Source organism: Caretta caretta, chromosome 3, assembly GCF_965140235.1.
Source record: "Caretta caretta isolate rCarCar2 chromosome 3, rCarCar1.hap1, whole genome shotgun sequence".
NCBI classification, from domain to species: domain Eukaryota; kingdom Metazoa; phylum Chordata; order Testudines; family Cheloniidae; genus Caretta; species Caretta caretta.
In genome coordinates, this window is record NC_134208.1 from 119,971,834 (window position 1) to 119,987,975 (window position 16,142).

Here is a 16,142-nt window from a genome sequence, read left to right on the forward strand (position 1 = left end):
TAGCGTTAACTCCCTTCCCCCAATTAGATTAATGGAGAGAAGGAGAAACAGACACCTTTCAGAGTTTTTGTGTCTGATCTCTCCAGTCCCAGAAGACAACACTACATGAGTTTGTACTCTGCATTTTGGAAGGTTTTGTTTGCAATCATGAAGGACAGAAACTTACTCTTTTTTTTTTTTTTCATGAACACTTACATTCTGCAGAATCTGAATATGGCAGCATCAACACATCCAGCAAGCCAGATCCAGCATTTTATACTGTGCTGTAGAATCTGAAAATGCTATCTCTCCACTGTAGTAAAATTGCCATTTTAAACTGTCTAATTCCACTGAATATTGAGTCAAAAGTGTCTGCAGTACTTGAGAAAAAATAACAAAAGATCTTTCATTTTTTATTTGAATATCTTCATATTCTTGCTGCCTAACATTTTGTATTTGAACAGTAACCTTTATTCAAATACAACTTCAAGGCTTAACATGCTTTTGCCTCACTATATGTAATTCTATTTGTGCTTGAAGAGTAGTGAAAAAACTCTGTTACTCAAAACTTTCTCTATAATGTTGAGTTGAGGGGGCTTTTTTCAGGCAAATGTAAAGACAGATCTTAACAAGCAAACAGGACAGGTAAGAAATTACCTTTCCTCAAGAAAACAGAGAATGACTTGCTGTCTCCTCAGCAAATCATCATCAGAGTTAAAAGCAGAACTGAAGACTCTCAGAGAAAAAAACCCGCAAAACTAGTAATTGTGTACAGACATTTGGTGGGCTGCATTTTGTAAGATTTTTCTTTTCTTTTCTTTTCTTTTCTTTTCTTTTTAATTATTAGAAAAATAAAAGTTTCATAGAATCCCCTCTCTTCCCTCCCATTTTGTGGGGTTACTACTATGACTTTATAGGGCTGTTGATTTTTAATTAATTTTATTAGACCGCTGATTGTAAATTGAACTATATATCAAAAATGTGATTCATTAATACTTTTCATTTATGGAGGGAAAATAAAAAAGTATGGAGTTCAGATGTGTTGATGACAATATAGATGCCTCTAAATTGGTGGAATAAGGATCTGGAAAATGGATGGGGACCTTTAGGTATACTTTATTTATGACTGCTACATCCTGCTCCTCTTTTCAGTGATGTTTGGAGCTCTTATAAGTGGCACAGGTAATAGAAGTATTGATGGAAATGCCACATTACTGGACAAAAAAGCACTGTGTTCTGGTAGCAAACAGTCAGATGCTAAAGCTCCTACACAATGATCCTCCCACCTCCCCTCCCCTGGTGAATTTAGCTATTTTTATTACAGTGAACAGAATTGCTGTTAATTCTGTTTCTGGAGACTTTCCGTTTTTTAAATTGTCTTTCAATTTAATTAAAATAAAATAAGTAGGACTCCACTGCCCTTCTTTGGAAAATAAAAATTTGTGAGCCCCATCTCTTGACCTTGGATTTTGAGTCAACTTCTTTGCGACTGCAATGGAGTTATGCCAGCAGAGATTTTGACTTATTGTCTCTGGTTCTGTTTGTTTTCTGATGTGAGGAATTACAGCTTTCTGTTGTCTGGGAATCTTTACTTTGAAAATTATTTAAAAAGTTTCTTCATAAGGAAGGGGATCCCTTAAAGAGAAAATATAAATGTCTTCAGAAATATTAAAGTGAAAGTTCTGTATTTACATTTTTGTTTTGCTATTTATCTCTCTTTAGGTTTTATGGCAGGCATACAAAGGAACCCACAAATATCCCAATATGGACCTCAACAAACAGGGCCTTCCATGTCACCACATCCTTCACCTGGAGGCCAAATGCATCCTGGGATTGGTAGTTTCCAGCAGAGTAATTCAAGTGGTACTTATGGGCCTCAGATGAGCCAGTATGGACCACAAGGTAATACAACAAACAAACCATGATACATGCTGTTATTCTGTAAGGTAAAAAACTGATAATTTTGTGGAAAACTATTATTCAAAGAATGCCTTTTTTTAAAAGGACTCAATGGTGCACCTTTTGTTTTAAAATAATTGCAAAAACAACTTTAGCTAACATCATATTCAAAATGTTATTAGCAGTCTTTGTATTCTCTAATTTCTCCGTAAAATTCACTAGCTTGTGGCACTTGAGTTAAAACTTTTTGTTTTGCGTTATTATACTGAGGCCAAGGACGAGGAAAGAGATTATTTGACATTAAAAAATAATTTGGGGACATACATGGAGTTGTTTTCCAGTGTTGCCACATCTGACTTGGTGACTGAAGATAAAACTGGACATATATATAAAAATAAAATAATCCAAGACAGGCCAAGACACAATGTTAGATGCTTTGTAAATTTTAAAGTAGGGTTAAGTCTGCTTGAGTTGAAACTTTACCAGTTATTTCCTAGAAAGGTAGAAGCACTAATAGCTATGTATTTTTATTTTCCATTTAGACTAATAATTGACACTATTGCTAATTAAATCTGTGCAAAACCTAGGGTTTCACTTCACTTTGGCTTGAGCAAACATTTTAATGGGTTAAATCTGTGTGGTTTACACCCTTCCAACTCTGTTTAGAGTTTCAGGTTTGAATTTCAAACAAAATTTATCTGCAACTGTCATGGCTGCTCCATGATTTTTCAAAAATGGTTATTAGTGGTTTAGTAAATTAGTTAGCTGGTTCACTTACCACTCTAGGATACAAATCACTGAGACCTGCTGATCTGTGTACGTTCACATTTTCCCAGTATTTCCTTAATTGCTTTTTGTCATCAGCTACAGTATTGATAATGGTCTTAATTACTTCCTAATTGTCCATATCTCTTCCTGTTTTTGATTTGTTACTTTCCTGTCTCCTTTGAAATTTAAATCTTATGAAATTTAAGATTTCATATTATGTTTGTAAGAGCAAGAGTTTGTCCTGGGTCAGAACAAAAGCTGGCCAAATGTTTGTCCTCGTCCAAAATTTGCCTACTCACCAGTGTTGGGTATCTCATTGTACACCACTTAGCTAGCCCCCATTAGCCAAGAGATGACAGCATTTCAGCAATGTATGTGTATGTAGATGAAGCTGTTATTAATTATTCTTTATCATTTTATTAATTTACTCTGTCTAAGTAGATTGTTGTCTTCACCGGTTTGGTTTTCTGGCCAAGGGAGTAGCTTCTTCTAGATTAACACCACTATCTGCCTGTAAATGTGTCACCATAAAATACGCATGGAATATTGGATGTGTAATGCTGCCTGGCCCATTCTTCTGGAGGCCAGGCTTGTCATCCCTAGGATGTGCTTGAGTTCTACCAACTCAGTGAACAAGCATCACAAAACTGGTCCCAAAACAGGACTTCCCTTGATATATGGAGCCCCGAGGCCAGTTTGAAATTTTGTAGTAACTGTGAGGGTTAAAGTCTATTCATGAGTATCATAATACAGTAGTTACTGTGGGAATGTAATATTGAGCTCTAATGTATACGGTTTGTGAATTTTAACTAACCCTTCAAATAGAGAGAGAGAGAGAGATAGAACTGTTGAGGGATTTAAAAAAAAAAAGAAGAAACAAATTCTACCCCTGAACATTTAATGCACACAACCTTGAACTAGTCTGTTGCTTCGTCTTTAATGGATAACCTTTAAAGTATGCATCTGTTTAGAGATTTAATGAATTTCCAGCAAAACCACTGAATATACAGGGACAGTATTTCCTTTCAAATTGGATCAAAAAGCTTGTCTGTTTCAGCAAGTTCTTCCCATTGCTTGTTTACTGAAAACAGCTATTTTATTGAAAAAGGTCTGTATCTTGATCCAGGAAATTCTGTAGAGGGCTCATCAGAATGCTGTTGGAAGTGAGTTCTAACAAGGAGGATGATTTTAGTATTCTGAGTTCTATCAGAATTAATCCCTCTCCTTGTTTTGTTTTGTTGGCTCTTCTCACTCCACAGAAAATCCCCTTCTCATTAATCCCTATGATACATTTGTTCTAGTGGTCTGAACAAAAGACTAGGAGCAAGAACTGCTGAATTCTAATTCTGACTCTGCTGCTGATTCCCTCTTTCAACTTGGGCAAGTCAATTAATTTCTCTGCTTCAGTTTCCTTAACTGTAAAATGGGGATAATAATACTTCATAGGGATGTGTGAAGATTAATTAGTTAAGTCCAATTTACTGGTGCCTTCCTTTTGTTTGTAAAGCATTTTGTAGTTGTAAAATGTTGTAGGAGTGCTTCTATTATCTGAACAGCGAGCAGTTAGCTTAAGTGGTAAAAATCCAGTGGATTTATTATGTACCGTCATTACTTCCAGCCACACTGGTACTGTTGAGATTCCAGATCATGGAAATAGCTGGTGTCAGTGCAGTAAAACATTAGCTGAATGAATCCACGCTGATTGAATGGAAAGGTTTTTATACTAAATCAATGCATTTAAGTAACATGCCAGAGATTACTTTATTTTTCTCTTGAGTTCAGCAGTTTTTTCGCCTCTCTTTGTAGATGAAAGTGCCTATGTAATGATTTTATGGATCATGGTCAGAAGAAATGGCTATTAAAATGTGAACTTGAGGGCAGTAGGAGAATGAGCATTAACAAGTAGTTTCAAAAGGGCTTCGTGAATAGTGTGATGGATGTAAAGGGTGTTTCTCTGTCAGAGCCTAGAGGGGACTGGTGATCCTGTCCTCCGGCAATTGTAAAATTAGTACACTGCAGACTCTGTGTTGTCTGGGTGACAAAGGGAGAAGAGAACTTGAAATTTGTCACCATGTTGTTTGACGACTTATGAAACATTGGCATGAATGTTATAATTATATTAAATATTCACAATCACTAATCATAATGTGTCTTGGGCCTTCTCCAATATATTTTTAGTTTGAATGCTTAAGTTTTATCTTTTAATAGACACCTCTTCATTTTTTAATAAGCATAGCTTGTACTTTCCTCTCTTAACACTTACTTGCTAACCTTTGATACATTATGAATATTGGGAAAGAGATCTGTATAAAAGCTCATTCTGGCTCAGAAAGTCAAAAAATCACTTTTTTTTAAATTATAGCTTTGTTAAATATTTCTTTCAGTCACCAAAAGTACATATACAAAGATCAAACAAACAATAAATTAACATTGAAAGGGTGCACTTTACAGCATTATAACACTTTGGAAATAAGAACCTCAAAAGTTACAGTCAAAACCTTTTACATTGCACACAAATATACTTAAAAATTAAGAATATACGACAGTGTTGCTCCACTTGTCTTTCAACTGTCAAAATATAAATAATATTTTATAAAATTATTAAAACTAAAAGAATTCACTAGAATCATATTCACTTTCCACTGTTTTGTTCATTTTAGCCTTTGTCCAGCAAAGCACTTAAGCCCGTGCTTAATTTTAATCACACTAGTAGTCCCATTTAATTCAATCAGACGTCTTGTGTACTTGATAAGCATATGCTAAAGTGCTTTGCTAGATCGGGTGCCTTAATTTACGTTTTCTTTGTCAGTCACGGACCTGTCCTGCAAACCCTTTCTCAAGGGAGTAGTCCTTACTCTGCAATAGAATAAAAATTACTCCTGTGAGTTAGGGTTTGCAGAAGTTAGCCTCCAACTATAGAGTAGAAATTATCTGAGTTGTTTATGGTCAGTTTCGCTTGGTTGTCATGCACTTTCACAGCAATAGTGAAGCTCATTTGTATAGGACACAGCTCTCTCGGGCCGGTCCAAGTCTGAGGGACAAATTCCCACAGAAATAAAACCATCACAAACCTCACCACTTTCTGCTCCAAATTCAAGGCGCACTTCTTCAACCTTGCTTTTGCTAATATACAGGCATAGCAAAGGGTACATATATTACATTTTTGAAAAATATGAAAAAAATCCTCAACACCATTTTTCTTGCCCACCCCAAAGAAATAAATACACTTAAACTATATGGAAGCTATCTTTTTGTTCTGTGTTGTAAAATGGCTCATACAGTGGGATCCAAGTCAACCACTAGCTCTCCTATGTGCTATTGAATACAAATAAAAAATAATTGTTATCGTAATGGATGTTAGTCACTTCCCTTAATTTCTTCTGGAAGGTTCTTAGATATTTAGCTATTAGGGCCATAGAAGAATCAGCATAGAATAGAGCGCATCAGGGCCTATTAAGGATGGGATTTTTCTGAAGTGTACAGTGTTTACCTAATTCTGCTCACATTTAAGTCAGTAGTAAAACTCTCATTGACTTTAGTGCAGTGGTGGGCAACCTGCAGCCCTTCAGGGTAATCTGCTGGCCAGCCACGAGACAGTTTGTTTACACTGACTGTCCGCAGGCATGGCAGCCCACAGCTCCCAGTGGCCGCGGTTCGCTGTTCCCAGCCAATGGAAGCTGCAGGAAGTGGCAGCCAGAACGTCCCTGTGACCCATGTTGCTTCCCGCTGGTCCCATTGGCTGGAAATGGTGAACCGCAGCCACTGGGAGCTGCGGGGGGCTGTGCCTGCGGACGGTCAACATCAGTGAAGTGTCTCGCAGCCCGCCAGTGGATTACTCTGGTGGGCTGCAGGTTGCCCACCACCGCTTTAGTGTGTTAGGCCAATACTGAATGCTATTGAAATCCCACCCAAAATCTTAAAATACAAAGAGACAAACAAAAAACACTCTTCATTTAATTTTAAAAATATAACATTAGTACCTATTAATCTTATGTTTTAAAATTTCTTTTTAAAGTAAAAACTAAAGCTCCAGTTCTACAAACAAGTGTTTGCAGGGTTGGCTCCTAAACATGAGGCCTCCGCCACTTGATAGCGTCCCCTAATCAGAAATGCTTGTAATGGGATTTAACATCATAGCCTTGTTAATAACTCATTCATTTAAATATGGGCCTTTCCTTAAAATTCCTGAAATCTATTTTTATCCAATGAAAAAAGGCACCACTACAGTTTGATGGTTAAATGGAAGTGTAGACAATTTTAAAAACATTTGTAGGGATATTATTTTTAATACTGTGAATCTGACCTATACCCATAAAGCAAGGAAACTTACAGTCAGTTCTGAAACTTCCCTCCTCTGTAATTGCCTAGAAATTGCAAGGTATGAGACCCCTAAGTGCAGTTACATACTGTAGTTCATGCACAGCAGTGCCTGAGCAGAGTGGTGAGAATGGGACAGAAGTTTCAGCCTTTGGCAGGTTGTCAGTGTCTTCAGTGTTTTTATTGTCTGTCTTCCCTTTTTTTAACTCCAATTATCATTTTACAAGTAACTTTGATTGCTTCCTCCTCCATTTGAGACTCCAAACTTCTGGATTCCATTCTAATTAGCTTGGGTGAGCTGGAATTGAAAATCCACTGGATGCAGAGGGGAGGGGTTGCTCGCTAGTATTCCAGAGCTGCTGTGCCAGGCTTGTACCCACTTGAAAAGTGTGGGCTCTTGGACTTGGCTGCCTGACACGTCCAGCTGATGTGGGCTGGCCCAGCATCTGCTGCATTCTTTGTGTTTAATGCTGCATCCATCTGTTTTCTGTCAAAGCCACTGCCAGCAAATTACTAATCTATTAGAGAAACATGGAAATAAGATTGCACTTCTCAGTCCTGCATTTTTCTCTTCTATTTTGTTTGGCTTTTATTTTTCCTTTTTTGTGGTTTGGGAAAGGTGGAAGAATAGCTGGTACTTGAGGTATTGAGGAAACATTTAGCAAAAAAATAAAAACCTGTGGAAAAAACATTGAAACATGTTTTCCTTTCTGAAAGGATATCATTTCCCTATACTCTTGGACTTGAATCCCTGGAGATGAATGATTAGAATGATTTTAACTGAGCCAACATGTGTTTATGGAGAAGATTCCTCTGTTTTTGTGTGTGGTGCTCGGTGTCTGTAAGCCAAAGGGAAAAAAAGGAAAATTAGAAATATTCTGTCTCTGATACAAAATAGTCTCAAAATAATAATGCCATCAGTGTCTTCTCCTCCATGTGTGCTGCTGAATTATATTTTATAGACCCATGTTGATTGAAGACAGAAAAAAATTAGGAATTCAGGGCAAAATTCAACCCTGGCATAAACTGGAATGACAGTAACTGTCATTGACGTCTGTGGGAGTAATACCTGCTTACGTAAGGGCTGAATTTGCTCCTCATTGGAAAGTACCTTACGTACAGTGTGAATGTAATATAGATAGATAGATAGATATAAAAAATATGTTGTACTGTGTGTGTGTATATGTGTTCACTCAACCCTGTTGCATAAATCTATCTACCAAGCAGTCTTAAGACCAGAGCAACAGCTGAGCTGTGTGTTACTAGTTCAAAGGTAAGCAGAGCTATGGAAAGCTCTAACAAGCACTCATTTGGTGGAAATATGTTTGGATTGAAGAGGTTTGGCTGGAAGAGACATCAATAACAGGCCCTCTTCAAGAATAGAAATGGTCAGTTGACAATGGCTGTGACTAGAAGAGGATAGGGAATAACAGGGCACAGTGTTTAGAGTACAGCTAAATCTGGACACTTTCATCTCTGCTAAACCACAATGTGGGGATCCTTCTGTAAAACAACCACGCATAGATACTGGGTTTCTAAAACAAGAGTAACATGTTATTTCATTTCCTTCGAAAGCATAGGTCACATATGTTTCCACTGCAGAGAGCTTGTAACTGAATGAGTCAGTTAAAAGTGGCTGGGGTGGTGGGGGAGGAGGAGGGAAGAGAACTATGCACAGTAAAATGGCATGAATATATGAATTAATTACACATACAGTCAGATGATGGATTAATATATTTCTTTTCAATATAAACAGAAGGGGATGGAGGACTCCTTGTATTCTATCCGTTTTTCTTTCTGGTATCTTGAGGGGTGAGAAGAGAGATGTCTTATTTCTTCATTTCAGAGGAAGACCTCACTGGCTGTACCATTTAAATAAGCGTGGGAATATTGAGGAAGAGTCAGAGTATTCCACTCTGTGTTATCCCATGGGGGGAAATTGAGCTGTATTTCTACTAAGTTGGGTGTGATGGGAAAAGAAATTGCAAAGCACGTGAGCAATCCAGGGAAATGTACGGTTTTATATATTTCTTTAAACATCTTCTCAGTCAAATCTCCCTTCCTCTCTTTTCCTTTCTTATGCTGTTTGTTGGTTGGTTGATTTTGTTGTTGTTGTTGTTTTTAAGTAAGATTGTGTTCCAGAAAAGTTAGTACTTAAATTTGAAGAAAAAGGTAAAACGCGTTGACTTGGGTAATGTTCAGGATTCTTTAGGAAATGTTTGTAAAGTAATCTGAGTATGTAAAGTGTTGGGTTAAATACTAAGTATTACTGTCCCTTTTGTAGCCATGAAAGACTCCAAATGAAAGCAGAGGTGTTGGTACTTTGGTGTAATCATGTGTTTGAGCTGCCCTGTCCAGTACAGTGGATACTTGGTATATTTAGTATGTTTACACTTATATATTTTTGGTGGGCAACTATTAATCTTTCAGTGTTTTACAGTCTGGGAGTCAAACCCCACCTTTCATATACTGAATACAGTCCACAGGACCACAAGGAATACTCTGCATCATAGAGAAACACAAACGGGGAGGCGGGGGAGAGTTCTGAGCCTGCACTCGTGTTTATGCATGCAGCAGCTAGAATATGGACCAACAGGGGGAGAAAGTTCCAGAAAATTGAAACACTGTTTGGGAAGCAAAAAGAAACTTTGTGGACACAGAGCTCTACTAGGGTAAAAAGGGACTTCTGAAAGGGAAAGGAAAGATTCCTAAAGTCCTAGCATCACCGGTCACCACAGGCACATCTGTATTGTAAATTCAAACTATGGTTAGGAGCAGAACCTTTAGGAGCAGGGCTCCAATGAGAAAATTTTGATGCTGGAATTACAGAAGGATGAAAACTCTGAGGATATAAAATGAGCAAAAATAAAAGGAATTTATATAAGAAAAGAATTTATATGAGTTTCTTTAACCCTAGGCATCTCTTCAGTGCACAAAACATTTTTGAACATCAGTTGTTAATCCTTTAGATGAGTCTGTTTCTATATTCATATTACCCTATGCATTTATATGGCTATCAGTCTGGAAAATACCAGTGTTCTAGGGGTTAATAGAAATTCTGACTCATGTCCGGTGTTGCTCACATTATTTGACTACCTAAAGAATTTTCCAGCAGGCAACTTGCTAAATGGAAACATCAGATGAAAAGTTTTATGTTTTTCTCTGTGTTTGTTGTTTTGTTTAGGAAACTACTCCAGACCGCCAACATACAGTGGGGTGACTAACACAAGTTACAGTGGCCCAGGACCCGGCATGGGTATAAATGCCAATAGTCAGATGCATGGACAGGGGCCAAGCCAGCCATGTGGTACCATGCCCCTAGGACGGATGCCATCAGCTGGGATGCAAAGCAGACCATTTCCTGGAAACATGGGCAGTATGACCCCCAATTCTCCTGGCATGTCTCTGCAGGGAGGCCCTGGGATGGGCCCACCCATGCCAACTGTGAACCGTAAGGCACAGGAGGCAGCTGCTGCAGTGATGCAGGCTGCTGCAAACTCCGCTCAGAGCAGGTATGAATCCAAGTGAAAGGATTTTAAACAAGTAGAAACTTGGTATTATTTCAGAAGCTTCTAAAGTAACAGTTACGTAGATGTGTGTGTTGATCTATGTATGCTCTAGTGATATGTCCTATACGTATAAGGGTAACAAAGAATGTGAAAGAACAATCTTTAAATGTAAGGAAAAGCACAGTACAGCTATATGTTGTGTGAACCAGCCTTACAAGGAGAGGACTTGCCATTTACAATATGATTCCTGGCACTATAGGCTGTTAGAACAGGAAATCCCACAGGGCTATGGTGACATCAAGAGCCAAAAACAAGCTCTTACAACTTAAAATGGAGAATTTTAATATTTGAATTGGAACCCTGTAGCTAGCTTAGGGCCAGATTGTGTCCCTGGCTGTGTGCCTGTGCTGGGGAGTAATGGGGCACAAGGCTCTCCTTACTTTCCTGTGCTTCCTATCCATATTGTCGGTAACAGCACTAGGGGAGAGCCATTTCTATGAGGCCATTACTCTCACTCCCAAGCAGGCATGCAGGCAGGGATGGGGAGTGGGGTGGAGCCTTGTCTCCTCCCTAACACACTGGCCAGTAGAGGTGAGCTGACATGGAACGACAAGCAAGCTGTACCAAGTATAAACTGTAGGAAATTACTTCCACCCACCTGCAAGGGGAGAACTGGGGACTACTAGACTGTGACTCTGAGTCGCAATCTGGTTTCTTGTCTGCTCCCGAAGGACTACAGCGCGGCTACACACTGCTACTTGTTCATGGCTTGTGGCAAAGCCACAGATTAGCCCTCGGGTATTTTTAAGTTGTCTAAGTGCCTATAGTGAAGTCGTTTTTTTCTCAGAACATCTTCATATAAGGAATGTGCATGTTTCACTGAATTGAAACAAATAGCGACTGATACTTTTATTCTGTTTCACCACAAAAAAGGAGGTTCGTTATATCTGAGGTTACGACAAGCTCATTCCCCTCTTATGTGTATGAAGGTTTTTATGCATGTGTATATTAAGCGCACGTAAGCGCACAAACGAAGGCACAGATGCATGTATAGGTCTTTATAAAATTCTAGTATACATTCTACAGCGGTATTTGGCAGTTGGAGGTGCAGGTAATTCTAAGACACAATGTCAAAAGGAAATAGGAAGCTAATGCGTTTAGATACATGTTGCTTTCTTGTTTGGTGCTTTTTGAGTGCAGGTGGCTCCTACTGTTAAGTGTTAGTAAAACTTTTAAAACGATAATAAATGCATTGTTTTCACATTCCCTTTTAGTAAAATAAATCACATTCCCTTTCAGCAAAATAGCCTAGACCCTTGCAGAGGTCTGTGGACCAGCAGGCTCTGGTTGGCTTGATTGTTTTCACGGACCTATTGAGTAAGATTTACAAAGTCTGGTTCTGTCTGTCTGGTTTAGGATATAATCTGATAGGTCAGGCTAGAAGGAATAAATTAGCCAATATTGCAACTACAGGACCATTTTCTTTGTAATAGTACAAGTGGGTAGACAAAGAAAAAATCATGTTTGTTTGTTTTTTTTTAATTAAAAGGAAAATAATTGATTGTAATAAATGGAAAGTATATGGTGGTGATTTGCCTTATACTTTGAATATAGTGCCTGGTGTTTGATTAAAATCTAAGATAATTAATTCCTGCTCCTACCTAACTCCTCCCTCCCGAATCAGTTTGGTAGACTTGCTTTCAGTTTCTAGCTTTGCCTGGTCAAAAATGCACCATTCCAAAGCCTTTTCATCACGTTGCCAATTCGAGTGATCCAACACCTGTAGGGTAGACTATGCAGTTGTCAAGTCTTTACCACAAAAGGAACATTTACAAGCTACAAATCGGGTGAAACCTGTCAACCCTTTCTTATTCCGAAGGGTTGGAAGCATGACATTTCTCTCCTTGATCCCAGGTTAAGTGTATGGGAGACAGCATTATTGCTTTTGGCCTTAATTCTGCAGGCCCTCCATACTTATATATGGAAGGAATGTAGTTGACAGGGTGATTCATACTTGTGATACAGAACAAATCCAAAGAAGCTGTTCTTTTGTTCTGCTTTAGGCCACCATACATTAGGTCGCCTGCTTATCCCAGCCAGTCTGGGGCTGGCGGACGCCCCATGTTTTCTTCACAGCACCCCAACTATGGCAGCGCTCAGGCTCCCATGATGCACCAGCCTGACCAGTACGGGTAGGTAGCAATGTAAACTGGACTTGCTGTGGGACCTTAGCAGTTTTTTTTTAATGTTTATGAACATGCCATCTGGCTACTGAAGGAATACAAAAATCAAGTGAAAGAATTACAAATATTTGCATCATAGAGGGGGTTTTGGTTCTTTTATTTTTGTTTTTACTAACTCTACTGTGACAATATGATGAAAATCTGCATGTCACTCACACACACACACCCTGCATGGCTTTTGGCATGGCTCTGTTTCCTTCATGCCTGAGAGGGAAATGAAGAACTTCATCACTGAAAAAGAATGAAAACCACCCCACCACACACTCCAGGCATCATTTCTCCCCCATTGTTGTTGTTGTTTTGTTTAGGAACGTTGCTTTCATGACTGTGATGTTGTAATTGTTGGCATTACTACCACTTCAGGGAGCTACTCTCACATAATACAACAGCCCCTTTTTGACAGGAGACTTATTTTAAAAGTGATGACAAGATTCATTAATGGGACTTACAAAAGGTTCCATTACGTCATGACTGAGAGAGTGTGTGTTTGAAAGATATCTGCTAGTCCCTCACTACCGAGAAGTTTTAAACATGCTGCAGTGTCCATGCTGCAGTGTCCAAGTGTCAGCTTGAAACATGCCTAATGTTTTTCCATCAGAATTCTTCATGCTGTCATTTCTGCAGCATTGTTACAAATCACAGCATCGAGGGTGAGGGAAAGGGCAGGAAATATGTATAAACCTACTTCCAGCACAGCCTTTGACCTTCCACAGTGCCAGGCTTCATCTTAGTTTCAGGTGTCATGGAATTCCCTCTGTGACATTATCTCTATTACTGACCAATAGGAAGTCTCGAGACCCATGTTGCCAGTGTCTTCTTCCCAGTCATCAGCAAGTTTCAGTTTCAGGTTTCCATGAGCTGTATATTGTTTATATAGCCCCCCACACACAAGAGGTTGAGAAACTCCAGAAAAGAAGGTTGAGAAACTACTATAAGAATCAGTATCGGTTCTCTTTATTGAAAATGGTAGAAGCTGCAAAATAGCTCCTCACTCCCCTGCCATTTGCTGGAATTGGAAAGATGTACCCTGGGATATGCCAGAATACATGAACACTGTGCAGCCTGTTTCCATGTATGTCTTGAGTTTGTAGGATAGATTTGTGGGGTTCAGGGATTATTTGATCTTTATAATTGTAAAAGATATTCTTGTATGTAGAGTTAAAAGGAAACAAAATGAGCAGGTTGTAGTTATCCAGCGGTCTGTTTGTATAGGTAGGTTGTGGTAGCCTTCAAGGTCAGCTCCTAAATCAGTAGCAACATATCAATTGGGGAGAGACATTTATCTAGTGCTAATCCACAGGATCTGTCCTTTATGAACTCAGGAGTCCCATTTAGATATAGAAAGCTAGTTTGGTTGTGGCTTGCCAAGCCACATTAAGCAGCTGTGTAAAATGAATTTAAATGGCATGCATCAGAGTAAAATCACTTCCACTGGGGCAGAAAATCAGTGTTACCTAACCAGAGCTGGATGATCACGATGTGAGGTGCTCAGGGAGTTATACCTAGTCCTCTTCCTCACTACAGAGCACCACCTTTTTAATTAAAAAAAACGGTAAAGAAAGATTAAAAGAGAAAGAGATGGTTGAGGAATGTTCTAGGTGTGTGTCACACACTTTGCATGAGCGTTTGACCTGTCCTTGCAACCTGCCCTGTATTATCCTTGGATTATGTCCTGCAGCCTACAGAATGCTTATTTTTCCTATGAAATGAAACCTTATGATGTGTCAGTCCCTATCATTTACTCAGCCTAGTGTTTCCTGAATGAAAACTGAGATGCTGGAGTTAAAGGAAGGAGAGATCTGTCCAAGCCCTTTCTCACTAGCAGCAGTCATGATTTTAGGAATCCACCTAGCCCAGAATGTTTCTGTTTGGCCTACATAACAACTTACAAAATAACTCTCTAGTACTATATACAGTTATTCCCCCTGCCTTCAGGAAAGTAATAGGGAGGGATTACAAAGAAATATCTTCCTTTTGTATCTCGGTTGGCTTCAGAAAACAGGTTACTATCATGATAGGAATTCTGCATTAAGAATATGATTACATGCTCGGTGAAATCAATGGAAAGACTACCATTGACCTCAATGGGCTTTGGATCAGGCTCCAGAGGATTGGGGAGCTGGGAGTGCTGAATGCCTTTGAGGAAGAGAGTGCTCTGAAGAGTTACATCTCTTTCTCAAGTTACAATGTTAAAAGACCTGCTAGTGTGGAGTATGTTCAGGTGTGTGCAGATCTGTGCAGTTGTTATAGATGGATTCAATTAACTCACTATAAAAATGAACTTACATCTTTAGACTTTCTCAACTGGATGCACATACGAGAGTGTAAAAAGGCAACAAATAAATTTTCATGTGTCTGCTAAATTTGTGTTCCTCAATTTGTGGGTGCCCAACTTGAGATACCTACGGACGGATTATCACAGGTGCTCAGTACCCATGACTCCCATTGACTTCTGCTGGAGAAGTAGGTACTCAGCACTCAAAAATTGAACCCCACTTGTTTGAAGTTTGGCACCCAAAATTAGTGCAGGGTTTTGACAAGTGTCAGAAGCACTTTCAGAGTATCCCTGTTGTCAACTATGTCATTCTGAGTAAATCTGCCTTGTTGGGAAATGTGTTAACTTATAAATTCATGATACGATTTTTTTGTTCAGACTATTCGGATCGAGCAAGAGGTTCAATTATTTGCATTTAGAGGAATTTTTTAAAATGATAATCATTTATTGAATTGAGCATTTGGGAGCTATTTATAACCTCTGGTCATTTAAAAACTGCTGTTTATACATATACTAAGAGAGAGCTGGTTAATTTCCTCCTTTCCATCACCCCAGCTGGTGTCCACAGGACATAAGGCAGATGGTTTATTTTAAGAGTTACATAGGAAACTAAAGTGATATGGTTTCTTTGATCATCCCAACAGAGACCAGAAGTGCCACAGCAGTAGGGCAATACGTGGTCTTACATTGGGTTGATATGCCCTCTACACGCTTTAAAATGTGGTTCTACTCCAAAGCTGCCTAGGGGTCACCAACAGCATGAATTGGACACAGTGGAGTTACACAGGTATAACAGATGGCTTAATATTGCCTGCAGGCTCTTTGCTGATGATGCAGAAGAAGGAAAGGGCCCAGATGAAATCTCAGGTCCCAGGCTGAGTTTTCAGGGCTGGCAGTCACAACAAGCCTGTGCTTAATTTTACTTGTAAAAGGTGCAATTTTGATTTGGAAATCATTGAGACACAATAAACATGGAACCACAAAATGCTATTCTTAGAATCATTTGTCAGACTAGAACTTCCATAGATTCCAAGGTCAGAAGGGACAATTGTGATCATCTCATCTCACCTTCTGTATACCACAGGCCGTAAAACTTCCCTAAAATAATTCCTAGAGCAGATTTTTTTAGAAAAACATGCAATCATGATTTTA

The 16,142-nt window shown here is 38.9% G+C and overlaps 1 protein-coding gene across 16 annotated transcripts in view; it reads left to right on the forward strand.

The window, feature by feature from the left end:
• ARID1B (AT-rich interaction domain 1B) overlaps positions 1–16,142 on the forward strand; it is a 408,038-nt gene that overhangs the window by 313,896 nt on the left and 78,000 nt on the right. For 11 of the 16 annotated variants that reach the window (XM_048844164.2, XM_048844156.2, XM_048844161.2 and 8 more), the window contains 3 exons: positions 1,702–1,881; positions 10,148–10,475; positions 12,536–12,664. In XM_048844164.2, the coding sequence (XP_048700121.2) occupies positions 1,702–1,881; positions 10,148–10,475; positions 12,536–12,664 (637 nt within the window). The remainder of the gene's footprint in view (positions 1–1,701; positions 1,882–10,147; positions 10,476–12,535; positions 12,665–16,142) is intronic. The other 5 variants (XM_048844163.2, XM_048844169.2, XM_075126831.1 and 2 more) reach the window with 1 other exon arrangement.